Source organism: Filicampus tigris, chromosome 1 (assembly GCF_054856515.1).
Source record: "Filicampus tigris isolate MCC_2025a chromosome 1, RoL_Ftig_1.0, whole genome shotgun sequence".
In the NCBI taxonomy this organism is placed as follows: Eukaryota; Metazoa; Chordata; class Actinopteri; order Syngnathiformes; family Syngnathidae; genus Filicampus; species Filicampus tigris.
Window position 1 is genome coordinate 23,103,205 of NC_141217.1, and position 27,921 is coordinate 23,131,125.

At 42.1% G+C, this 27,921-nt stretch overlaps 1 protein-coding gene across 6 annotated transcripts; it reads left to right on the top strand.

Annotated features, from left to right (window-relative positions):
- The first annotated feature begins 2 nt into the window (after positions 1–2).
- On the top strand, positions 3–27,751 carry LOC147153305 (puratrophin-1-like). 6 transcript variants are annotated; one of them, XM_086027407.1, is made up of 24 exons: positions 3–242; positions 9,355–11,318; positions 11,951–12,142; positions 12,356–12,476; positions 12,704–12,797; positions 13,526–13,612; positions 13,852–13,968; positions 14,227–14,325; positions 15,506–15,657; positions 15,755–15,893; positions 15,981–16,103; positions 16,219–16,416; positions 17,257–17,942; positions 18,136–18,561; positions 19,697–19,946; positions 20,097–20,186; positions 20,989–21,270; positions 21,559–21,729; positions 21,859–22,036; positions 22,120–22,236; positions 22,716–22,961; positions 23,589–23,818; positions 24,292–24,346; positions 25,594–27,751. In XM_086027407.1, the coding sequence occupies exons 2-23, from the start codon at positions 9,620–9,622 to the stop codon at positions 24,325–24,327; spliced, it is 5,733 nt and encodes a 1,910-aa protein (XP_085883533.1). In that variant the 5' UTR covers positions 3–242; positions 9,355–9,619; the 3' UTR covers positions 24,328–24,346; positions 25,594–27,751. The 6 variants fall into 6 exon arrangements, 5 of the variants coding, with proteins under 5 accessions (XP_085883533.1, XP_085883550.1, XP_085883556.1 ...); XM_086027424.1 differs by having other exon boundaries at positions 11,975–12,142; XM_086027430.1 differs by having other exon boundaries at positions 12,017–12,142.
- Positions 27,752–27,921: the final 170 nt, after the last annotated feature.

The window sequence follows — 27,921 nt, forward strand, 5'->3', positions numbered from 1 at the left end:
CCATTCGACACGCAGCCGCAGAAAGAGAAGTGCTCAGAGAGGCAGAATTTCAGAGGATAGAGAGCCAGAGGGTAGAATCGAGAAATGAGCGACTACATAAAGCTGAAGCTGAGGACTTGGCCAAGGCATACAGCTTGTTGAAAGTTGTCACATGGGTCTCGGTCCCAGTTCTCAAGCTCGGACAGCTCGGGGCGCCTCGATGCTATGAAGAGCGGGAATGGCAACGGGACGACAAAAAGATGGTAAGTGACAGTTCCACGTGAGTCGTGATCTTGTGAACTACTGACTTTCGAATGACCTTCATTCTTCATTTTCATGTTCTGATGACCTTCATTCTTCATTTTCATGATCTGAAAGTGTCATCCGATTCTTCGCTGGGGCTGATCCTTTACTTTGACTTTTGGCAGCACTTGTGTCATATTAATGTTTTTTCATTTAAATTCAGAATAATTTATTAGTGGCAGAAGGGCAATTGAGTTTTACACTCCAACCCATCCATACAACAGTAGCCTACTATTTTAAAATTGACTATTTTTTGTAAAACCAGAAATAAAACATATCATCGCTGTCCTGTGAAAAACACGCATGTCCAATTTTGGATTTTTTTTTTAATGTTCACATTAATGGGATGTCTGTAACCCAGAAGTCCCATTCATGTAAAAATAAAACAATTGAAAACAATGGACACGACAGGGACAGCCGGTGTAAAATGAATACTTTACATTCACATTTATATTTTATGAATGTTTTAAAACAACAACAAAAAATATTTAAATCCTTTCTTCAATGACAAATAGTAGGAGTTAACATTGCACTGCTGATGTATCTCATCGATTTTGTCTATTTAACACTGTGTTCATCATCAAGTGTAAAAGAAAATCAAGCATTCACTGATGTAACGTAAAATTGTAAAACATAATACACACAAAAAAACACTAATTTTTGCTAACAATTGACAAGCATATGGCAGCTAGCCAGTCAGTGGCTAGGTAGCTAGCAGCTAGCGCAAGAAGCAAGCAAAGCAGTTTACCTTTCCACCTGGTGCAGCGAGAACATGAACATGAACCTCTTTTTCATTTTTAGCTATTGTTTCCTTCTTTTTCTCAACAGTAGTACGATTAATTGTCATGATAGCACTTTTTGTTGTTGTTGCAGTTTTCTGGTTCTTTTGAGCCACAATGAGGGCTACAGAAAATAACAAAGATACCTGAAATTGGATGCTGTGACTATTAGCTGCTGCGCATCCAACAATACTGTAGGCAAGGCAGTTTTATTTATATAGCACATTTCATACACATTGGAACTCATGGTGCTTCACACAAGCAAAGACATAACACATACAAGCATTTACAAACACAACAGTTAACAACATTCAAGAGCAAAGCAGAGAAAACAAAAGTAGCTAACAAAATTACTAGAATGTACATTGACAACATTTAAACACATTAGCAGAACACTTTGAAAAAAAAATAAAAGAAATAAAAGTGGTTTTTAAAATATATAAAAGAAAAAACATATTTAAAATTGTTTCGAGGATCTTAATCAAAGGTATAATTAAGATACAGCTTTTGACTTTCACATTATAGTAGTTGAGTGAAATCGAGGAATCTTTGCTCAGTCAAATGCTAAGTCAAGGATGAAAAAACGCAATGTGAAGGGAGCATTATATAAAATTGCACGACTGTGAAAAATTGGATTCTCTGATGATGAATGATAAATGTGCTTGTTTAATTTCGAATTTGGTGTTATGGTCAGTCACACCAGAGACCCAACTATTTGTATACAAGCAATTAAAAAGTAATTTTCCCATAATCTGTTCACTTAAAGACGCCAGCATATTTTACGAAGGCAGTATGTTTATTGCATCACTCAACTCTCTGTCTATGCCCAGGCACATATTGTAAACAGCAGCCTGCACAATCAAATGCAGCTCATGTAAACATCTATCACGCACACACACACACAAATTAAACAGCTGTCTGTCCATTCACACATGCACACATATTGTAAATGTGGTTTTAGGGGAGCGGGAGAGGCATAGCTAATGTTGTGAAAATGCCCCTCATTTCGTGCAACAGCATTGTCTTCATCTGTGTAGTCCAGCCAAGTCTTTTATTTATAACGTCTTGACAAGCAGCCATTTGTGTTGCAACATGCATGAAGTGTGACTGGGTGCCGCACAGTGTTACTGCTAGACTGTTTTGACTCAAGGTGAAGGTTTCACGTTGCTGAGCATTAGGCTGGATTTCACAAGCCTTCGCCATCTATCTGCTGAACTTCCTGGTATGTGAGTCACGCAGGAGCTACACCACACTGACAAAATAATCACTCCTCTAACTGTTGGTCCAATGTCTGTCCCAAAACAGTGGTATGAGTTGAATTGCTTAACTAGCTTGTAACTCAATTAACTCATACAGTAGAGTCAGTCGAATCACGCTTTTTGCGAGGTATGGGCACCAGGCTAGTCCGCGAAGAGCAACTATCTGTGGATAATTGACCTTTAGAAGATCATTTTTACCCAAAACATTCTTCAAAACAACACAGATAAACTTCCAACAAACCGGTACGTTTTCCACCCAAAAAATGGGGGTTAAGTCCCTACCAAAAAAACAGTAATATTAAAAAAGAAAAAATGCGCAAATAGCCGAATCCTCGAGCGCCTAACCGCAAGTATGCTGTATATCAAATCATTATTCTCTATTGTCATGAATTAGAATAATTAGGGGTGGAACGAAAATTTGAATCGGGAAATTGGTTTTCATTAAAAAAATACGAGTGCGCTTTACACAAACTAATAAATCAGTCTTGAAACGGCCGATGGCCTGATCCATTAGTTATAAATGGGTATAAATCGTTTTGATAGTGCTGATGCTTTGTTATCTCTTTAAATTGAATTAACTTAAATGGTTTGGGCTTTGAAGAGCTTTTACATGGCGTTAGATGTTAATAAACATGACAAACGCTACAAATACACTTTTTCTCTAGTCTGAATCTCTTTGAAGGAAATGCCACCTTTACGCTGCTGACAAGTTTATTGGTATTGTAAAATGATAACAACTAAGTCTTTGCATCATACCCTCTCAAACTGAGCCGTACCATATCGAATTGTAATCCTTATCCCAGTCGAATCGTTCCACTTTAATATGAACCGTCCTTGAACCGTATTGCAGCCCAAGATGCAAGATATCAAGATACATATTGAACCATCTTTTATTGGAGAGATGCACACACCTATTATTAATTCATTCCATTCCGCCCATTTTGAATTGGTAAAACCAATTGAGAATGTAAGGGTGCTCCCTGCTTGTGTGTTTTTCCTCCGTGTTGTTCCACCTTTTGGCTGCAGCGAGGGTGTGCCCGGCTCACACATAAGGCTGATTTGTTTGCTGCTGGCTCACTGGAATGATGTTATGCTGGGAAGTGAATTTTAAAATACCCGCCCAGCCCTTCTGTAGGTTTGACTTGGCGGGACCTTGTGTGTGAGTGTGTACATTTATCCACCCGCCATGCCCTTGCCACCATCATCCACTATTCGGACTTTTCCTGCTTGAGGAGCGACCTCAGTGTTTGGGAATCAATTCCTGTGCGGTCCAGGTCACACAAAGCATCTTTTTTTTCCTCTCTTCGGAAATACATTCTTTGTGATTTATGCAGCAGTCTGACTCTGTATGCTGACATGCATTGTTTATTTATGCATGGGCTATAGCTAGATTAGGGTCCATACTAATGTGTTGTTATAGTATACGACTATTGAGTCTGGGTTTTGTTTCTTGCATAGACATACACATGAGGTTTCCATTGCTTGTTCATGTGGGCTTCTGTTGGGTCTCATGATGATGTTAAGGCTTTGTCATTCACCCCGGTGTTTGACTGACAGGCATCATGATTTGTCTTTGCCCGCTCTTAGCTCCCAATTTGCTTGAAGAGACACAACATAGCATTTTGTCGACGCAAGGCCTTGCTGCACCACATGTCGGCGTTCCTCAACCGCAGAGAGTGCAGAATATTTTGCTCACAACGATGTAATGACGCTTAGTTAAAACGTACACTATATGCTCTTTTCTTTTCGGTTAACATCGGATTGTCGTTTTGTTATTTCCAGTCACTAATTCTTTTTTGGTTGATGTTTAAATGCGTGAGACCTTTTCTATAAACTCCATTGTCACCGTTAGCTTTACAGATGCCCGTGGTGTGTGTTGTGCTAAACATTAACAACGTATGCCATGTTTAGGGTATTTCCAACTGCCTAGAGCAGTGTTTTCCGACCTTTATTGAGCCAATCACACAATTTAACTTAGAAAAATCTCAGAAAAAAAAGTGTATATACTGCGAAGGACTGGCAGACACGGTTAATGACGATTACTCTGACGGAAGAAAATTCACTTCCGTTAGTGCTCAGTCCGTCATTTTTATTAAATGTCCCGTCAAACGTCAGCAAAACGGGCATCCGTCCGTGACGGACTCACGGACTGGTCCGTCAGTCAGACAGAATGCTTACCTCTGGTAAGTAGCATGCAGTGTTGAATTATTAACACAACAACTGTTTTTTATTTTCAATTTCCAAAAACAAATCAAGAAGCAAACAGGATCACACCCAGAATATTTAAGATGCTAACTATAAAAAGACATGCTCACAAAAATGTCGAAAACTGAATAAGATTTGGAGCAGAGATTCATTATGTTTTTCTACCTTGTAATAATGTTCTTGTGGTTTGAAAACTTCCTTGTCACTTCTAATCTGTTTACTAGCCAATTGAATTTTCTTCTGAAATTGTTGTGCTCCTCTGTCACTCGTGGTATTTTTTTCCGAGCAAGGACAAGTGTTGTGAGTGCTCTTATTCAAAAGTGATAGCTCGAGTGTACCGTTTCAGATAAATGAGACATTTTTGAAAGCGGTCAAGTAACATCATGGTTTAGTCCTATTGTGAGTGAAGACCTGATAGCATAGCATTACCAATCCACCCTTCTCAGAGTGGATTGGAGGGGGAAAAAAATGCAATCGAGGAAGGAATGTCTGTATATTGATTTGTTTTGTTTTCCAAAGCTAAAAAAAGATATACATAAACAGAGGAAACGTTTAGGCTTATTTGCAGGCATCTGAGACAGCTCTGAACTTTTAGCCAAATGCTTAGTGTGATTACTACTTCCCAGGGATTGTGTCACTTGAACTAAAGATTGTAGAGGATATTTGATCACAATATATATATATATATATATATATATGCCTTTGAGACCGTGAGCAGCATAGAGAGTCCATCATAGTCCTCTGATTTAAGACGTACAGTACAGTAGCTACACGGCGTTTGGTCAGCATGAGATGGAATAAATTCATTTGTTAAAACTCAAATTTCTACACACAAAACCCCAGACAGGAGAGTAAATCAAAAGCCAACTTTTTTGGCAGCATTGAAACTTACTTCTCAAATATATTTAACCAAATAACAACAATTTCAGAGCAGAACAGTTTGTTTTGAATGAGGATATCTAAATCAATCAAAACCCAATAGTTACAGGTTGTCTGGACATATGTAGTACTGCAAAGTCGATTTACATGTAGAATTTTCTAAATTGAGCTTGAAAATTCAATACCCACTTTTCACACTTGCTAGCATTATAGAATGCAGCATCAGACGTGTTCTGTCCCATTGCAGTGTTGAAAAACTCCCTTCTTTACACTATTCTAAAAGTGGTATTGGTCAAATGATCTGATTCAGATTGGCGGTTATTCCAGTCATCTGTAGGAAGTTGTCAACGGATAATTGCTTTGCAGTTGTCAACAGGAACCACCACACAATCCCAAATGCGCAAAGACTATTTTTGTTTCTTAATGATAGCAGACACAGATATTGAAACCCGTCCTCGTTTCCCACAGTGGGTCACCTTATCCTCAGTAATGCCAGTATGGTCATTTATTTCCGGGGCTGAGCGAGTGCTTGCTGTAAGCAAGCTACTCTATATACTTGTTGAGCCACGTGAATTTGCAGAAATCGGAATGCCGTAACCTCCTTTTGGGCAGACGCAAAAACACTTCAACAGAAATTGAAGGGAGTGGTTGTCAGGGAGCTCGAGACTAATATTTCGTACCAGTTGCATTGGTGTGCCCAACTTTTTTTCTTGGGTGCACCACTACAAATGTTAGGTGATCCAAAATTTTCGACTGCGTCACATTTAACACCGCAGTTTTACAGGATAACTCTTAAAAAAAAAAATAGCTGCTTGTCTTTTTAGGCAATATTGACTGGTAAATAATTAACTATGTGGTCTATATAAGTTCTTTATTTGAAGCACAATTCCACAAGACAAGTTCTCCGTGTCAGAGCATTGGTTATGACGTTCATACAAATCTGGCCATAACTTAACTTAAAAGAGGTTGTCAATCATTCTTTTCAACTTATCATCCACTCTAAATATGATGGGTGTTTTCCTAGAGACTATCAGTATCTTTGCTCAAGATATTAGCGCATAATAATTCACTCTTAAATAAACTTTTTTTAAGAGTGAATTTTAATTCTCAAGAATATTGGACATTGGCATTGAAATGTAGAACAACAAATTAAATATCTAAATAAATACATAAAAGAGATTCAAGCTCTGTTCACAAACATTTGGCACAGGGGTATAAAGAATGACTAATACCTTAACAGGAAATATTACGAGGACTCCCGCATACCTTTTGCATGTGCATTCCGTGCCTCGGTAAAACCAAACTCTACTGCATGGTAACTGCGCTGTTGTCGTCATCCTCATTTCTGCTCCATGTGCAACAATCCTCCTTCTCCCTGTCATCATGATGACCAGTGTTTTTTCCCAGAGGGGTGTGGCAGGACTGAGTCAGACGACTCTGTAGACAGGCTGAGACTGTTTGTGGACAGTATTCCCCGATGATAATGCAAGGTAATGAGACAGAGAGGGAGGAAATAAACATGCAATGGCAGATACAGAATGAACACAAAGTTACACTGACTCTACTGTATGGCTCATTGCATGATGCGGTGATGATGCGACTGCCTTGGAGGAGATGTCCTACAAAAAAACAATTGACGAAGCAGAGTAAGCCAAGATTTCATGCCAAGACGGATTTTCGGATGGACTTGCGCGTGTCAGGAAACTAGGGGCCTTAAATCTCAAAACACGCAAAGGGTAACACACAATTACTTTATTGAGTTTTGTGAATAGGGCTCCACAATATTGGAAAAACGTTGTATGCGATATGGATGTTGACTAAAGTGGTACCGATATTATTGCGATATTTAACGTGTACCTAAAGATATAACATTTTTGATCTAATGCAATGTGCCGCGAGATATTGTCAGGTGTGCCGTGGGAAATGATCTCATTTGTGTGCCTGTGCGGTCTAGCGCCTGGCAGCGTAATCATGTCTTTACTCCATTGTAGTACTCCTCCATACCAGCAGATGGCAGCAGCATCAGCAGGTAGCTGATTGTCTTTGTTTAGAGACAAGCGAATTAGTGACGCATGTTTACCCAAACAGGACCATGTTTCACACTGAGTAAGTATCAATATGAAACATTATAACATCTTCTTTGTGTTTATTTAATTCCTATTCAAGACGTTATAATATAACGTCATTCTTCAATGTTAAAAAATGCTTATGTAAACAATATAACACTTATCTTTTTTTTTTTTCACAATTTCAGCTGGTGGTGTGCCGTGGGATAACTATAACTATTGGGTGGCGATGTGCATTTGAGTTTGCATTGACTGGTCAAATTTAGATAAAAGCTTACAATTCCATAAGACAATAATTGCATGTCTTTGCGATATGCAAGTTGCACAGGTCATTAGCAGTATTGATATTTTTTTCGATATATTGTGCAGCCCTACTTGTGAAGTAACATTAAAGTCATATCTAAGAAGAACAAATGGTTCGGAAATTCACGCCATGTCAACACTTGCACATCACCCATCCTGATGTCGTACACCTCCTCATCAAGCCTTGACATACATGAACATACATTCACCCTGAGTTCACAAGCAAGCTAAATAAAGTCGGGCCTAAATGTGTAAAGAGGTCAAACGGGTCGAAGAAAATGTGAAACACTAAACCAGGACCCGTGGCAGCCTGGAGAGCAGAAACCACAGTGACCGTGTTTACTGGGATTGTTTAGCTTCATTTTTGACAGTGAGCACCAAATGTTTGTGCTTACCGAGCTGTTTCCTCAACAGGTGACAGACCTGCGCTATTCAACAACACCATGAGGAATGTAACTGGCCCCAGGCATCCTTATATTTGCTGCACTTTGTAACTGGTGATACATTTTTAGGTTTTTTTTCATACAAAAATTGAGAAGGCCTGAGATGATCAATCTCATTTGACTAACTGATTCTGTTAGCCAATTACCACTGCCACCGGCCACGCAGTAGTGCTTGACACAAATTTAATTTCTTGTCGATCAGTTTCCATCGAGGAAGACTGTACATATCTGCCCCCAAATTTGATCCTAATTAGGAAGTATGGTGGGGGGAACAACATGGTATGGGTGTCTTTGGCAATTTTTACATCATCAATGGAAAAATGAATTACTAAGTATCTCAAGACATTTTACAGAAGAACTTGAGGTCATCTGTCCAACATTTGAAGCTCAAAAGAGAGTTGGTTTTGCAATAGGCCAATGATCCAAAACGCAGAAGCAAATCAACAAGAGAATGGTTTCAGAAGAAGAAAATACGAGTGTCATACCGGACCTCCCAGGGATCGTGCAGAACTTCGCCATTTGTGTTCAGAGGAATGGTTCAAAATTCATCCTGATCATTGTGAACATCCATCCATCCATCCATTATCTGTACCGCTTCTCCTCACAAGGGTCGCGGGGCGTGCTGGAGCCTATCCCAGCTGTCTTTGGGCAGTAGGCGGGGGACACCCTGAACTGGTTGCCAGCCAATCGCAGGGCACACAGAGACAAACATCCGCACTCACAATCACACCTAGGGCCAATTTGGAGTGTCCAATCAACTTACCATGCATGTTTTTGGAATGTGGGAGGAAACCGGAGTGCCCGGAGAAAACCCACGCAGGCACGGGGAGAACATGCAAACTCCACACAGGGAGGCCAGAGCCGGGATTGAACCCACGACCTCTGAACTGTGAGGCGGACGTGCTAACCAGTCGACCACCGTGCCGCCCATTGTGAACATCTGATATGCAAATACGGGAAACGTTTGGTTGAGGTTCTGGCTGCCAAAAGACATTCAACCAATTAGATCCAGTGGTTCACCTATGTAGCACTGTCGCCTACTGGGTATTTTCGGCTGTTTACACATATTTTTGGGCTGACCAATTACTCCTATTTTCTCTCTCTCTATCTCTCTCTCCCCATCTTCTCATTCATCTAGAACCTGTTGTTGGTGCTGTAATCATCCATCTTGACCTTGGATCACGTAACCTTAAAGTCACACCCCCCTGTGAATCATTCATCTGGCTTTGTGGTCTACAGCCTCCTGGAAGAGGAGAGTCTTTGAAAAGAAGCAGTCAAGGAGACCCCAATCGTCAAACAATTGCATTTGCGTTATGCTGCAGGGAAGGATGAGATCTGGTTACCATGTGAACCAGAAGCTGTGTTTGACTTAGTGGGTTGGCCACAAAATTCCTAGCGGTAGCATGGCCTGTCCTCCTCATTCATACGCTTCACCGCCCCCTCCCACGCCTCACGCTCATTTACCCGATAAGTCGTCATCAAGCAGTTCCTTTGGCCCATCTCTTTCAAAGGAAACTGCTACCAAACAGTATCGTGTAACTCAACAGACCTCATTCTTACCATCTTTTTCACATCCTCCTGCCTTCTCGCTTGCGACCAGAATATGTCCGGCCAAGCACGGCATTGCGGTGTCTCTCTGCCTTGTGGATACTAGCACCGCTTCCGCATCCAAGCTCGCGAGAGACAGAGATACCGAGATAGAGCCAAAGCCTATCGGCTGGGTATCGCCTAACACATGGGACAGCCGCTTTAATGGGACAGAACGAAATAGAACAATGGATGTTCGCGACTCTACAGCGTTGTGCAAAGTTGAAAATATGGATGAGGTTGAAAACGCAAAGCTAGTAAGTCAGTTTTCAGACCAGATAGCCCCTGAAGAAGACTATATTGATATTCTGCAGGCAACTATGCTTTTTGGACGCACTCCATTAGCAAGAAAGGAACACAAATCAGAGGGGCAAATGCAACCAAGGGCACAAATGGAGTCTTTGATGCAAATCCAAAGCCAACCAATGCCAGGTAAAGAACAATTACTCATGCGTTTACCAGAGAAAACACAAGCACACAGTTATGGTAAAAAAGAGGCCGCGGCATTACAACAGTTAAACGTGGCAGCTGAACCTTCCTCTGCTCTCGACCATTCCCAATCCCATCAACCCTCCCCTGTTACAACGGAACCTTTTCAGTGTGTGCGTACTGTCCAGTTCTCAGAGAAACCCTGTACTCCATGCATGGCCAGGAGACAAGGGGACATGTCCTCCCAAACCCAAGAGTTGAAATGTCGTCATCGGGAATCCTACAGGACCGCCCTACGAAATCCTGTCACTGTTCAGCATGAGAAGGCCAGAGCCAGGACGTTGGCTGCTGTGCAGGAGGACGGGGAAATCTCGCATTGCGATGACAGAAGTAGACCAACAGAGACTGTGAGAGGTGCACCTCAATTTCATGACCAAAAAAATTGCTATGAATCTGGGATGCAAAACCAACACCCTTCCATTGCTAGCGGTACCATCTGTGAGGAGTCAGGAGAGAAAAACTCTGCTCTATTTTGGAGACCACGTGAGACAAACCCCGTTCTCTGTATGCCAGACAACCCCGGACATGACAGAAAGCCAGAATTCCAAACTCGTAGGACCACTATGCCTTTTCGGCAACATTGCAACAAATCTTTCATCGGTTTACAAAATGGGAGTGGAACAAATGATGAAGGAGCGCTGGAGGGCACCAGTGACCCTCCAAGGGCATGTGTGATCTCCACCAAACACAACAGCTCATCGTATAGTTGTTCCGAACATCACAAACCTTGTGAAGGACGACTAAGCACACCCTCTCCCACTGGGCTCAGTCCAACTATGCCTACGAATGTTTCACCACAGAAGAACAAACGGGAATCCAATGGAAGATGTTCCTCCCTCTCCACCGCAGTAGTAGACACCTCAGAGAAGTGCCAGTTGGTACTTGTTGATGGTGTAAATGTCAGGAGGGGCCGAAACGATGACAACTATGCGGATGTGCCTCAGCTTCACGTGGTCAAGTGTAAAAAAAGCACAGCCTTTCGATTGGTTTCACCTAAGATCAACAAAATGAAGATGGCCATTCCAGGTAAACCACTCACCAACTTGGTCATATATACATATATTCGGCGCTGTCCTGTGAAAAACACTTACTCCAATTTTGGAAACTTTTAATTTTCACTCTAATGCGATGTCGATAACGCGGAAACATGATTCATGTAAAAATAAGAACATGAAAAAAATTGAGTGTTATTCATATGACAGCGATGATATATATACAGTATATATATATATATATATATATATATACATACTAGGGATGTAACCATTCACTCAAGCCCCGATTCGATTCGATTTTCAGTTCCCGATTTTCGATTCGATTTTTACAAAATTGCTACAAAATTGCTAATCGGGGCGAATTTGATTTGCTTTTCGATGAATACTTTTTATGCCGATACCAAGTATCGATACGTTGATGAAGTATCGATACTTTTGATACCTTATGTTATGTTTTGCACGTTCTATGGCATACTTTTGGAACATTCGAGGTCCTTAAAGTTGACCTTTGTGAATGGAGTTATATTTATTGCACTCCTGTGTATCAGGAACAGTCACTAGAACAGTTTATGCACTTTTCAATCGTGACACTTGAATGTCCAATGGCACTTACGTTAAAACTTTGGAAACACATGCCCAGTTTATGCCTCCGTCCTTGGACAGATGATGCAAGTAAATCCACCACAGGTAGAGAGACAGAGAGCTCCTCACCCAATGATTCATTTCCAGCTAAAGAAATTAAGAGGAACCATCAGCCATCCTCTGCTCGTCCCAGTCACAGACCGGACCACCTTCCTTTGGGGTCTCCAGACCCCAGAGCTCACCCTCTCTACCAAGGAGTAGCCGCGCTCACAGGCAGGTCCTTCATTCATCTGTCCTGAATTACTTCTTACACTGAACATACTGTACAATTGGCAATGTAGTCAGACTAAGTAAAGTAAGGTGGGCCATACATTTTTATCTTAAGATGCTGGAAAATGGATATCATATGCCCTCCTCCTTAACGTCTAAAGTTGTGGTTATATTTTAGATGCACTTCTAACCTTTAGTTTCATTGACACCTGCAAGGAGGCAGAGACAGGGCCGGTCGAGCGATCGCTGAGCTTTATGGAGACCACCATGGATGGAGCTCTAACGTCACCAGCCAAGAGCTCTTGGAGATGTTGCTCTACTTCCACTCTATAATCAGGTGAGGCCAAACAGAGCATGTGCTGAAAAACACTCAATTAGAAATATATTGGTATTCGTGCACGGTATATGACTGAATTAACAATAGTCACATGCCTGATAATTGGGTTCAAGCAGCCCTGTCCTTGCACCTCTACGGCTAAATCATAGCGTAAGTTTAGAATAATATGTAAAGGACTGGAAATGTACATTGTGATATGTTTTTTTTTTTTTTTTTTGTATCTTAAGGAGAGAAATCAGAGAAGCTGGGATGACACTAATCTTTGATGCCAGGAAATCAAATCCTCTTCCGCAGCTGTACAAGGCCTTGATGATGCTGCAGGTAAGAAACTGAACTGAATCTGAAGTGCAAATTTGACCACTGTCTCTCTCTCACTCACTCACTGTCTCTCGTATGTGCACGCACCCCCCCCCCCCCACACACACACACATAACTGTTGTTTTGCGAGTACCATAAAACATAGTAACTGGTCAAGCAAGCAGCATGTGAATGTGGTTAGTTGTACTTCTCAGCATAGCCACGTCCCAATTATCAGAGGTGTGCACACTTGTTCAACCCACTTTTTTTTGCTTGTTTTATCTTTACCTCTTCTCTGAAAAATATATATTTTTTAATCCAGTTGATTTGTCCATGTAGGTCACATTGATGGTGGAAAATGTTTTGAAATGACTTATCTTTGGTTTCATTTTTTTTAAACATTTGAACAGGGATGTAGAGTTTTTATATCCACTGTACCCTTGTCGAGGTGAGCTTTTTGTGGTGTTTAACAAGTGGGGGGAAAAATAGACCATTGCTGGCTGAATTTGCCTTAGTTTATGTTATTTTGTAAATATTTAATTTATCGTTTGTTATTTCATAGTTCTATTTATTGTTTTGCATTACCGGTAGTTTTTCACTGAGTATTTTTTTTACGTTTACTCAAGTAATCATTTTGAGGACTACTTCTTATTTGCAAATTTGAAATGTAGTCAGTTAGTAGCAATGTTTTTTTTTTTTTTACATATTTTAATAGGCAATTAAATAGTTTAATTTTTAACAATTGTTTTCAGGAACAATCTCCCCAGGCAGTGAACAGTTTGGTGATTCTTGTGGATAAAGAAAACTGCGCCCGACCTGAGAGTTGCCCCACCACGCAGGTTGGTCAAGCCATGAAGATATTAAGGTTTCATCACTGTTGGTTAAGAATGAATTGCGGAAACTACGTAGCACTTTATTGGGGCAAGACACCAGCAAGACCATTAACTATTTGTCTGGATCTCGATAACATTACAAATCCAGTTTTTCAGTTTGCTCTTCATTTTGTCAAAATTATAAAGTCCTCTTGCTAATTTCTAATGTGAATAGCTCTTGATGTTAGTATTTTTCTACCACACAGACTGAAGTGGTGACATCGATGAAGGCCCTGATGAAGATGGTGGAGGAGAGTCAACGAACTTTCCGTCTGAATGGAACGCTGTCCTACGGCCATTGTGACTGGATGGACCTTCATCGGGTGAGTATTCAGGAACGCCACGGGCCACGCCCCGCTCACCAAGTTGCTCGTGCCCCCCCCTGCCAGAAATATTGAGTAAGCTAGTGTTTCTTTCAAAGAACCTGTTGAACGTTCCACCAGGGTAGTAATTGGAATACCAAATGCATTTCATGTGCCCCGCTAAAGACTAAGGTCGAGGGAGGGGTCATTAGGCAGGTATCGGAAACACCTTGCGTCTTGAATCATGTGACAAAATGAGCACATGTTTGTCTTCCCTAGAAACTCTTTCCATTTGCATTGGATCTTCATGATGCATCCAGTCTGCTTCTGAGGGCAATCAGTAATGTAAAAGCTCCCCGGAGGACGAATTCTGTACAGGTACTGTTTTGCCCATGTTTTACTGCAGTCAAGTCAACATCTTCAACAACCAAACAGGATTTACACTTTACCAGTCTTTCACAAATTCAAAGTCACGAACCCACTTCAAATACATCATGTTGATTAATTTGAACATGATTGAGAGGAGTCAAAAATGTCATTTTACAGAGGAAATGCTCATATTTAACCATTTTATTTAGTGAAGAAAAGCATCACACTTGGTTGGGGGGGGGGGAATCATCTGTTATACCAGACCGCATCTCCAGGGCGCACGTACCACAACTCACCTGTGCACCCGAATCTTCATTCTTGATCCAGCTAAGATATTTTTGTTGATTTGTATAGTTCCAGCTGCATGTAAACAAAATCAGAATCACCTTTATTGGCCAACAACAACAAGGAATTTGTCCCTGGTAGTTTCAGCCACTCTCGTATCACAGCAACAAACAGCTATTGTATAACAAAATGAACATTTAGGATGTAACACATACGTCAGTACAGAGAGTTGTTAAGCAACGTAAGAATACCAGTACAGTCCAGTACAGTTGTACCGAATAGTGACAATCATGCATAACGTTGTCAAGCAATTTCAAGTGAAAAGTAGTGCAGTCATTATGATACAACAACAACTGTACAAATGATGCAAAGTCATGGAACAATTTCAAGTGTCCAATAGTGTGGAATAGTGATCGACAACAGTTATGCAAATCATGCAGTGTGCCAAAGCTGCAATAATGAACACGGTACTGTCTCAATTAGGATGTGCAAATTTGGCCCAAATTTGCAAAACGCCATTATGGAATTACTGTATGAGACATCTGTCGAGGGAGTTAATGGCCAGAGGGAAGATGCTGCTTTTGCTATTGGAATGTCTGCTGGGCACTTTGCTATGCTGATGCGAAAAACTCGGTCCATAAAGGCGTGCTTGGGTGAGTTTGAAATTGAAGAACCTAACCTTCAAGCCCATCCAAAAACCTTTCAGGTGATGTAGAACAGAGATTGAGCAGAGACAACCCCTGTCTTCGGTCCCTCATCAGTGATCTAACAAACGATCTGGATGAGTGGAAAAAATTTCCCCACACTCTAAAATCTTGTAGTATGTCATTTAAGAACATTGGAAGCTCTTATAACTACTTTCTGTTGGTGGAATGGCTGGATTTCCCAATACTTGGTTGTCCAGACCGTGCAGCAGTGTATGCAAGACCAGAGGACTCTGATGTGTGATGTACTGGAGGACAGGCGATTGGTCAGCCTACAGAGGGAGGGCGGGGCCATCCTGGTTAGGCTGAGGAAGGAAAGTGACCTCAGATATCCTCACTGTGAGGGTCTCAGGTAGGCACAAAATGTATTTTGTGTATTTTACATTTTGCTTATTTTCATTGCAGTATCGGTTTTTGACTAAACCAGACTGGCTTTGTCCTACATGCAGTGATGCTGTGGAATCACTGACCAGCCTGTACAACCATGTGGAGGAGCAGGTCCATATCCTTGTACAGAGCTCTAACAGGTCTCTGGAACATTTGGAATATCTGCTGCAAGTCAGAGAGATGGAGGGACACTTCACACAAGTATGTCCTGCCACTTTTAAGATGCAGGAGTTGACTGGAATGAACACTTCCGCGCCATTCGTTTGGCCGATCTTTCTCTTTGCACAGCTGCAACAGTGGTTTTATGTAGAGGGTGAGCGCCATCTGCAGGAGGCTGAATCGGTGGAGGACTGCGGAGAGCAACTGGAGCAGATCCTCAACAGCTTCACTGCTTTTCTTATAGAAGCTAATGTGAGTCTTGTAATTGCCTGCTTGTGACCATTATGACCACTACAATAGTCTGACCTTTAGGGGGCTTAGGTAATACAAAAGGTCATGATCTCTAAACCTCCCCGTCTCCTCCCAGGATCGTAGACACCACGCCATGTCATTAGCGCAAGAGGCTGAGCACCTCCAGCGAGCTGGGATGTCATACCCCGAGACGCAGGCGTTCAGCAGCCAGGTCGGCGCATTCAAATCGGACCTGGATGACTTCCTGGGTCGAGCGGAGGCATGTGGCCGGGAACTGCAGATCATGGTCAATGTGTGTGATTTTTGCGAGCAGGTTAGTGCGCAATCTGTTGTGCAATCGGTATGTTCAAATTAGGGAAAAGGGGCAAAGCATTAGAACAAAATCCCTTTTTTACATTGCTACATTAAACTGAGAAGGCTGGATGACTCCTTGTTAGTAAATGATATACATCCATGTCCTGAGATCTGCAGACTTGGGTCAGTTAGTGGAACTCAGGGTTCAAGGTAAACATGGTGAAGCTGCATTTAGCTGTTATGCTGCACACAAATGGAATAAGCTGCCAACAGAAGTGAAGTCAGCACCCAGTGTAAATAATTTCAAATCCAGGTTAAAAACTTTCCTTTTTTTATCATACCTTTGATGAAGGTCCTCTAAACAAATTGAAATCATTTTTTTCTTTGATATATTTTAGAAACCCACATTTATTGCTTTACTTAACTTTTAAATGTTTTTAGTTTTCTGTTCATGTGTTTTCTGTTAATGCGTTTAAATGTTGTCAACGTACAATCTAGTAATTTTTGTAAATTACTTCCATTTTCTCTGCTTTGCTTTTGAATGTCGTTAACTGTTGTGTTTGTAAATGCTTGCAGGGGTTGTGTCTTTGCTTGTGTGAAGCACATTGGGGTGCCTTGTGTATGAAATGTGCTATATCAATAAAACTGCCTTGCCTTGCCTTGCCTATTAGACAGTCTTTTTTAGTCTGTCTATATACTATAACATTGATTTATTCAGCATAGCAACCAGCACCAGTTGATAAAAAAAGACAACATTCAAAAAACATTCACAGCTTCTGATAATAGTTAATAGGTATGTGAATGCAACAAGTAAAAAATGTACTCGTAAATCTAATCTTTATTTCCTCTTTTTCTACAGGCTACATCTCTGGCAGTTGAATGTATTGACTATCTCAACCAGAATCAATCCAGAATCCTCAAAACTCAAGACTGTAGTCAAAGGACAGCACCTGTCAATCAAACGAATCACAACAAAGATCCCGGACCACATGGCAGCCAGTGTGATGTCCGCACAGCGCTCATGTCTGTTCCGACCACCAGCACCAGTGTATTACCGTCAGAAAACGACAGCGCTGTCCTCCAACTCTTCCAGGACAAGTTCCTTCAGTTCAACCAAGAAAAATTTCAGGCGGTGAGGGCCCAGGCCAGTGCCCTGAGGAGCTCCAGAGGAATGCGGGTCTGGAACGCGGCATGGCTACGGTGCAAGGAGGCCCAGAATTTGCTTCAGGAAAGGATGCAAGATATCAATGACAAGGTCTTCATTAGTCAGCCGCATGGTGATCGGTGTTGCGGGCATCATTATGTGGATGTGGCCAGCGCTCAGACAGCACCACCCGGTAGTCTGGTGGTACAGTCAACACTCGCGGTACAACACCCAGAGTGGGAGAACATTGTGTCGGGGGCACTGGATTTGGAGAAAAGAAAACCAATTCCGGGCAAGAGCAACACTACTCAAGCTGAATGTAAAATTGAAATCAAACCTGAAGATAAAAGTGCCAATGGTGGCAGCCAGGGGTCAAAGGTCACACCAAAGTCATCTCACAGGTACGCATTCACTGGATTAGATGAAATAGCTGTACTATTGTTTAATACTGTAACAATTATGAGAGAAGAAGCATACTTTAACAGCACGGGATTAGTTACAAATTGTTTTCAAATGTAGGATCATAGTTTGGTTGTATATTTAGATTTTAAGCTATTAATATAGGCATTTCTAAACATTTTGGCGGCGCTCCAGGTCAGCAAGGAAAGCGGAACGCGAGACGAAGAGGAACAGGGCAAGAAGTGACCGTGATGCCGCCGCTCTCTCGCAGTCTCACACCGTCGGCTGCCAGTGGTTTCCGTGGGGACGAGGCCTGCGAGACAAGTCCCAAGATTCATCCCCTACAGCGGTAGAGGCATGCGAGTCTTCCATGCCTCTACAAGAGCAGGTTAGACCGTCGTCCTCCTGCTCCCACCGCGGTCAGCCATCTTGTCGGATCCTCCAAGAGGCTCAGAGGTTTCAGCTCTCCCGCCACGGAAGCTTCTGCTCCGAGGGCTCCTGCAATCGGGGTGCGGAGGAGGACAACCGGGCTTATCTCTGCAAACACTCCAGCCTGCCTCCTGGGAGGGGTGAAGGAACGTTTTGTTTGGAAAGGCCACAAGAGGGCACCAACAATGCTCTGTAAGTGGATGAAGTTTTTGTTGGAGTGGTGTTTGTGAGGGATGAATGCGCAATTCAGTTTGACTAACATGCTTTTTTGTTTTCTAATCTTCTTTGTCTCTAAGCTTACATTGATATTGTGCAGGTATTGTTTCTTTGCTTTTTTTCTTCTTCATCAATCATCATCTTTCCTTCGAAATGAGATTCACAAAGGACGAATCATTTCAGAGAGATCCTAACACTTAGCTAACAGTAGGATGGGGCACAGTTGAAAATCGACAGAACGCTTTAGAGCCTGAAATTGCTTACCAATTGGTAGTGAGATTCATAGTGGAAGCTTTTGAAAATGTTCCCATGTAAACTGGGCTGTGAAACAAGATATGAATATGTTTCAAAGATCAGATAGATGCACATTTTTAATGCCTTGCATTTAGACAAGGAGTAAGTGTGATTTGTGTTTCTAAGTGGCAGCTGCATGCATAGTACAATGTTTACAATCATTATTATTATTATTTTTTTTTGCAAATCCACCACATGAAAGATTGAGCAAATCTCATGATCTGTAAATGAATTCTTGAAGATGATATTTTTTATTATTTTTAGTATCTTACTTTTTTTTTTAACTTGGAGATGAGTTTAAGAGTAAATCAAAACAAACCACAGAGCAACATAAATCTATTAATGTTGGAGAACTACACTCTTAATATGCTATATTTTTAAAGCACCTATGTGTGATTTGCCATGATGTTACTTTTGCACTTCGTGTTTGTTTGTAATATTTAAATTGGAAAATACATTGGTTACCATCTTGTCTCTTTAAATGGGGAGTTGGAAATATTAAAAAAGCTAGCAAGATTTGAATTTAGCATGTTTTCCTACCAGCCCCCAAGTGTCAATAACAAAAAGATGTAAACAGGTATAGCAGGGATGTATTTCATTCCGCCATAGTGTTTGAGATCCTAAACAAAACAAACTCACCCTTTACTTTAAGTGCCTGAGTCCAATTTCCTTTTATCAATATTGAGAACTTGAACATTTATGCTCTAATACCTGTTTCTATTTACATGCTGTAAATGCCATCTTATATCGATATACAGCAGCCAACACTGTCTGAGATGACTTGATTTTTTTTTTTTTTTTCCCTCCATGTTCTCAGACGGTTGCAGCGTGTCCTGGAGGAGCTGCTGTTCACAGAGCGGGAGTACGTCCGTTCGCTGAGCTATATCCTGACTCACTACTTGCCCCTGCTGGACAGATTGGACATCCCCCAGGACCTCAGAGGCAAGCGTGCCATTATCTTCGGGAACCTGCAGAAGCTTCATGATTTCCACAGCCACTACTTCCTGCCCGAGCTGGAGGCCTGCCATCGGGATCCTGCTATGGTGGCCCGTTGTTTTCTCACAAACGTATGGCAGTTAGACACTCTACGTTATTGTTGGATATACTGTAGTGTAAAATCTTCTTTTGCCCACTTTTCCACAAAAATGCCTGTACCGGTAGGTTAGTTAAAGGACATATAAAATCAGGATCTTGAATACATTTGTTTCTCTCCACAGAGTAACAGTTTTGGCCTTTACGCACTCTACAGCAAGAACAAACCTCAGTCAGACTCCCTGATACTGCATCATCGCCATGACATCTTCAAGGTCATTTGATGTCTCATCAAAACATATGAGTTAAAGCTGTTTTGTTTCATCAATGGTTGGGTTGCTTTCTTTTTGTGGTTAGAGCACATGAAGGGAAAGCCACAAAAACACATACAAACATGATAAACCAAATCATGTGATTAGTCAACCGTGGGCGCGTAGCTCATGTGACCACAACCATTCATACCCCGTGACAATTTTCAAGAACTTTTTAAGGAATCTTAAAAAAAAAACCAACATTTTTTGAGTCCATGTATTGCTTGACACAAGTGCCTCCACACAAGGTTTGTGATTTGTTATGACAAAGTTACAACTCAATTTTTTTTTTTTTTGTGACTTATAGGGGAAATCAACCCAAACATATTTTTTTTCAAGAATATGTTCCATGCAGGCCCACTAGTTGAAACGCAGAATTCTAATTAGTATTGCTTTTGTGGAGTATGAGTTAAGCAGCAAAATCCCCCCGTTTTTAGCCATCTCAGGGGGCGGCCATTTTGTCACTTCTGTCGACTGAAAATGACATCACAACTGCTCAGGGCTCGGGTAACGACCAATCACGCCTCAGCTTCAAAATACAGGTCAGCCGTGATTAGTCGTTACCTGAACATTTTCAGTTGACAGAAGTGACTAAATGGCCGCCGACCTCTTTGTAAATTCTCATGAGTATTTGAGACTTTCTCTACCACCTCGCAAAAAAAGCAAATCATTCTTTCAAAGACATGTAAGTGTTATTGAAGCAGATCAGGTTGTCTGCCAGTTCTGCCACAGTCCTCCACATTTAAGACCTCATTTGTCTTCCCAGAGGAAGCAGCAGGAGCTGGGGGACATGATGGATCTGTCCTCCTATTTGCTGAGGCCCATCCAGAGGATCAGCAAGTACAGCCTCCTGCTGCAGGACATGCTGGCTCTGACTGCCTCCTACTGGCCACAAGACCTCACTGATGACGCTGCGGGTGTCCACCATCCTGAGCTGAGCAGCGGAGCGAGGGAGCGGGCTGACATCAGGGCTGCCGCTGACCTGGTTCGCTTTCAGATGCGTCACGGCAACGATCTGCTCACCATGGATGCTATCCAGGACTGTGATGTAAGCCTGTCATGATATGTTCCAGAATCACCCGCACCCCTAAAGTAAAATTGGCGCTATAGGTAGTCTGTATAAAAAAAAAAAAAAAAAAACATTTTTTAAACATAGTTTTAACTTTCCCACATATTTGTTTAAAACACATTTCAACTTATTCAAATCCTCTTTTTAAACACACCCTAAACATATTTATACACACAAAACATTTGCAAAAGCATAAAAAAAAAAAACGATAGCAGAGGAACAATTCCAAGTAGTAGTTGGATTAGGCAGTCTTCTCTTTGCTGACAGGTGAACTTAAAGGAGCAAGGTCAGCTCATTCGGCAGGATGAGTTTACTCTTTTCTTTCGGAAGAAGAAATGCCTACGCCGCATCTTCCTCTTCGAGCATCTCATTCTCTTCAGCAAGACCAAGAAGACAGACGTTGGAAATGAAGTTTATGTCTACAAACGGTCCTTTAAGGTTCGGACCACCGAGTGCCGACTTGCTCTCACAACTTGACTGTGAAGCTTTTGTGTCATTGGACTGGACAAATGCCCTCAGCAAAGATCATGCCTAAATGTGTCCCTTTGTATGCTTTCTTTGGCCCAGACCAGCGACATCGGGATGACCCATGACGCTGGCGTGAGCGGCCTGTGCTTTGAAATCTGGTTTCGCAGGAGGAAGAGCGAGGACACCTACACTTTGAAGGCCAGCAGCATGGAGCTGAAGAAAGCCTGGACCGCTGACCTGGAGAAGATTCTCTGGGATCAGGCGACTCACAGTAGAGGTATCAACGGAATTGTATGGGCTGTTTGGGAATAAAATTGCAATTGCCTTATATGTTTTTTTTTTTGTTTGTTTTTTTTACAGAATTAAGGCTGCAGGAGAGAGTGTTCATGGGACTGGGCCACAAAACATTCTTGGACATTCAACCCAGCGAGGCTGCCATCTGCGACCGGGATGTCGGTGGCATCCTGCCCGGCAGAGGTAAGAGCCGGGAACATTCTGCACACAGGACATTTATTGTGGTCACAATAAATGGCAGCGGAGGCCATTCTCTTAGCTGCCCACGACCTTGGTCCTAACGCAAATACTGCATCTGAAAATATCCGTGCAAGGAATGCTTGAGGTAATTGGGAACAGAATGAAAGTCACACCAAGTACCGATTGTACCCTTAAAATAATGTCTCCCTCCTCCTACACACCTGATTGAAAGGAACTCAACTCATCAGCAAACTCTTCAGAATCCTGATAAGATCCCGATCATTTGAATTAGGTGTGTTGGAGGAGGAAGACATCTAAAACATGCAGGATAGGGGCCCCCGGGGACCGGAGTTGGTGACCCCTGATTTACATTATGTCCAAGTCCAAAGTGCAATACAGTGAGTGCCGTAATTCATGCGTGTAGTGACTGAGCTCCTTCTCGTGTGATTGATGGCAACTACTGCATGCTTGTGTGTTGTCAGCCCCTGTGGCGTGTTCTTCACACAGGACTCTAGAACACGCTCGCCCGCACTCCATCGGCTCCGCCTCCACCACACTCAGCCAATCGTCTTCGTCGTCGGGCCGTGGCTCGCTCTCGCCCGCTGGCTATCTTGGACACCCGGCTGCTGGCCCCGCCCCCGACGGCGCACTGGACAATGAGGTCAACGCTCGGCACTATCTACTTCATCGGGACTGTGAACGTTGGAAAACAAACCATCGTCCGCTGAGTATGTTTGGCATACGCTAACCTCAGAACAGAACTATTTAGGAAAATAAGATTGGTCAACAGATGTTTACTACATTTCTGAATCAGAGATGCAAGTCAACGCTTGTTTGATGATTTTTTGGCACTGATTCCAAATCTGCCCTTGTTTTTTTCTACAATATTTTATTGACAAATCTTTTTTACAATAATAATATCATACTTATGTATTTTGTAATATTAATGACTTTCGAGTTAGAGGTGTCCCTAAACATATTTTGGGCACTGACTATTTTTCAAGCACAGCAGCTTTTTGAGATATTTTATTTTATTTATTTTAAGTTGGACTGTAAAAGGTTGCGCAATACAGATTTTACCTCGCATTGTCATTTATAGCTATGACGATTCCGAAAAACATCCACCTGTTGCTGAACCTAACCCTCAATTCATAAATATTACAAAATATATGATTGATTATTATTATTATTATTATTATTATTATTATTACTGTTATGAAAACCTGAGAAAAAGATGAGGGCAGATTCATAATAAAAAATAAAAAAAATTTGAAGTGTTTACTTCTCTAAAATGTAGTAAAAATGTATTGACCAGTGTTACTTTTACAAAGTCGAACTTTTTTTAAATTTTCTAGACTTAGCAGACACAGCAGATTCATCTGAGGAGAGCGCCAACGCGTTCTTCAGCGACTCGGAGCACAGTTGTCTGTCGGCCCTCGGTGGGGAGGTTGTGGACTCCTCATCGTCACTGAGCTCTCACAGTCCCCGGGCCTGCGCATCGCTGCATCAGATGAATAGCTCGCCGGCGGTCGACAGGAAGAATGCGTCCGTTGACGCCAAGACCCCACAAGTGGATAATGCTCAGGTACATCGAAAAGGTGTACAGTGACCCGACATGTAAATATGTCATGGAAGTATTTGCATGAAATAGAAATTGCATCTTAACGGGCATATGAGAGGATTGATATGGATACAGTTAACTTCGAAAAACGTTCTGTCAGCCATGCATGCCATTTATTTACCACATCCTGATAGCAAAACGGCCACAAGAGGGCGCCTCGTTATCGGTGACTGGGATCATCGCCGTCTTGAGTATCTGATATACACTATTGAAATAAGGCTTATACTAAAAATGTAGTAAAAAGTATCAATATTCGTCTGTCCCTACTAAATGGCGATGCGTTTTTGCCGACGCTATCCAGTGTGGGCGAAGCAGGTTGTCAAAGTTTGATTATCATTTTGAGGATTTGCCATGCAAAAGTAGGTGCAAGGGCCTTTTCATTGTTCCTTTCATTTCATTCTCCTTTTACAAGTATGTGTTTTTGCATTGCATTACAGGGAGATATCGCAATAGGAAAATCAACAGAGGTTTGATACTGATTCCAAGGACGAGGTAAGCCTGTTGTCTTGATTTGTGGCTTGAAATTGTGATGTTAATAATATAATTGGTATTTGTTTTTTCTGCAGTTTAATTATACATTTTTTTAAAACATCCGTATTGTTGTGTGCAAAAGACAGGTCCCATTTTTTGCTGTGTTAATGCCCACTGACTAGATTTTGAAAGAAACCCGTAAAGTACAGGATGCCTATTCAGTCTATTATGAGAACGATGTCATTTTCCATAAAACAACGTCATGAGAAAAAAAGTCACGATATTTCAGGAAAAAAATGACACGTATTCATATCAAATTAATGAGAACAGCGACCCACTTGGTCCAAAGCTTATTTGCGTATTGAATGTGAATGAATATTTGACCACCTGTAACATTTTCTATCTTTAAAAACAAAAAGCAGCCTAGTAATGATGATGATGTGTTGGCGTTGCGTCGAAGGTAAAAACGCTCGCGATGAACTCTCACGCGAAGTAAACCATCACGTTCTTGACACGGTATTGTGAAATACTTACATTGTCCCTCGCTCTTGTACTTGTAAGGAGATTAAGAAAGTGGAGGCGTGGCCACTGTTTATCCGCATTTGTCACATCCCGTTGGTGCTCCGCGCGCTGATTTGCTAGCTAACAGCCAACCAGAGTGACCAAATGTCACGACTGGCGACGCCGATTCAACATACGTAAACGCCCCCGAGACGCTTACAGACGGCTTACGACACCACGACGGTGGCCATGACACCAAACAGACGGCACCACAACGCTTCACGACCTCCGACGCCGGTTTGGTCTATCATGTGTGTGTTAAGAGAAAAATTTGAATCACATTCTGACCGAGAAAATGTAACACTTCTTCACAGACTTATTGGTACAACCGTATGCCATACACAGCAATATTTCATGTAGAGGCAGAAAATAACGTGAAAACGCAGTGGAGAAATCTTGTATTCAAGTTAGGCGAGCTTTGCGAGTGGCAACGTAAGATGGCCGCCGGTGGCTTGACTTGTCCATGCAGCGATTAAGCGGCATTGTTAGTCCAGTCATATAAAAGTCTGTGGGTTTTACCAAAACACTACTTTAGACCAAAGAGCAGTATGCAGCTCGCCAGCCACGTGTTGTCTTCGTCTCGTTACGAGCGAATGCCCCATGTGATAGATACAATTGTGGTTGTCTTGGCATATAGTGTGACCTAATATTTGATGTGTTTCTTCTTCTTTTTAGTGGCCTCACGTGTGTTGTCATTCTTCTTGCAGATGTCTGGTACTCACCGTCCGTCTGGTGTCTTCTGGTCCACCTCCTCATTGTTTTAGGATTTTTATCCATCACTTCGCTTCCTCTTCCATGTAACCTTTGGACTTTATATGGCTACGCATGGACACATACAGACGCGCACACAAGTCAGGATTTAAGATAAGATAAGATAAGAATGCCTTTGTTGATCCCACAGTGAGGAAATTTTCATTGTTACAGCAGCAAAGAAATAGGTCACACAGGGACGGCGGCACAATGTAGCCATTAATTGACGGCAAACATTCGGGATCAAACCTATGTAGATATAAGCAGTAACATGTGTATATACACATGTATATACACACCAACATACATCTACATAAAAAGTATGAGGAACACTCATTTTGGCCTGTAGATAGTACAGAGGAAAAATACTCTAAGTAAGTGACAGTGCTGCAGTGCTGTAGTGAAATGTAAGGGACAGCCTTGGATAAAAATAAAACTAGACTAACAGTAGTGGGGAATGTTGAGTATTGCACGGTATTACGGTAGTGGGGAATATTGGGTATTGCACAATACGAGCTCAGGTGCAGGACTGCACAATTGCACTAATGTCCGCCAGTTTGTAGAGACTACACAATGTTCTTGTTAAAGAGTCTGACAGCAGCAGGCAAGAAGGAACGGCGGAATCTCTCCTTTACACAGCGAGGGTGTAATAGTCTGTCACTGAAGCTGCTGTGGAGTGCTGTTAGGGTCTGTGTTGTCGCACCAGTCCAGTTTATTGTTCAGGTGAACACCCAGGTACTTGTAAGTTGAGACTCTCTCAACATCTGTTCCCCGGATATTCACTGGTGAAGGTGAAGAGTGCTGGCGCCTACCGAAATCCACCACCACCATTTCTTTGGATTTCCCCGCATTGATCAGGAGGCGGTTCTGCTGGCACCAGTCCACAAAACCCTGAGTGAGTTCTCTGTACTCCCGATCGTCTCCGCCTGCGATGAGGCCGACAATCGCAGAGTCGTCAGAGAACTTCTGCAGGTGACGGGTAGGGGTGTTGTAGTTGAAGTCCGAGGTGTAGAGGGTGAACAGGAAGGGAGCCAAGACAGTTCCCTGCGGGGCCCCCGTGCTGCAGAGGAGCACGTCAGACACACAGTCCTGTGTCCTCACATACTGTGGCTGGTTTGTGAGGTAGTCCTGGATCCATGTGGTGAGGTGGTGCGCCACCCCCGCCCGCTCCAGCTCGTCTCCCAGTAGGGTGGGCTGGATGGTGTTGAAAGCACTGGAGAAATCAAAGAACATGATCCTCACAGTGCTCCCCGCCTTCTCCAGGTGGGAGAGTGAAGTGTGGAGGAGGTAGATGATGGCATCATCCACACTGATGCCAGGCTGATATGCGAACTGGAGTGGGTCTATTGAGGAGCTCACCAGGGGGCGCAGGTGGACAAGGACCAGTCTCTTCAGTCCCCCCCAGTCCGGGCATTTAGTGGCATGGTTGTTTAGTTCAAGGTTTTATAGAATACAAAACAATGAGTAAAGCAGAAAATGGACACGCCGAAATATTTGAAGTAATTGTTAACATTTCAAATTTGTTTTTTATAGCTTTATATTTATCCATATTTATATATATTTATCTATATCTAACATTTAAGCACAAATCAACTGACAAGTCACATTTGACAAAAAATGACAATTGCTGACCTTATTGGACAATTTGGATTGATCGATGTGTTGATTTAGCTTTTTCTTTCCTTATATGCCACCGACGTCCTCCAAATTTTGATTTCATTTTTCTTTGTGCGTGCGTGTGTATTATTTACAAAAGGGAGAACACTCACTGATGCTAACATACAAATCTTGATTTAAACGACGTGGATTTGAGGAGCCGTGTCACTTAGTTCATCAATGCAGGGATAAAAGACAATGAACACTTCCGTGAATTGAGAAATGACAACAACAAAAAATGTCACTATGATATTTTTTTTTTTTTTTTATTGTCTGGTGTAAAACACATTGTTCACGTTGACATTGCCTGTGACACAGCTTTTTTTTATTATCATATTTTCTTTCTTAAGGTGTTTGCACAAGTGGAGTCTGTTTTTTTTAATATATATTATGTGCAGTCAGGTCTCTTGTTAATGTTGTTTTGGTACCAATAAAGCTGTCAGTGTGCTGTTAGCAGAACATGTTGATTTCTTAGATGTCATTTGTCTGTCCTGAACGATAAACAGAGGTGGGCATTCGTCAATGCTTTAGCCCGTCTATGAGTTCTCGTCTATATTCCAGGCGCGCCCAGTCGGTCCGAGTCAGCTAAACGGCGTCGAGAACGGACTTACCGGTACCACGTCACACGC

Bases quoted from the DNA above. Each gene is read 5' to 3' on its own strand.
- LOC147153305 (XM_086027407.1), top strand. From the start codon at position 9,620: ATGGCCTGTCCTCCTCATTCATACGCTTCACCGCCCCCTCCCACGCCT. The intron at 13,613-13,851 runs GTTGGTCAAGCC...TCTACCACACAG, and splicing joins AGAGTTGCCCCACCACGCAG to ACTGAAGTGGTGACATCGAT. The intron at 21,271-21,558 runs GTAAGCCTGTCA...CTTTGCTGACAG, and splicing joins ATGCTATCCAGGACTGTGAT to GTGAACTTAAAGGAGCAAGG.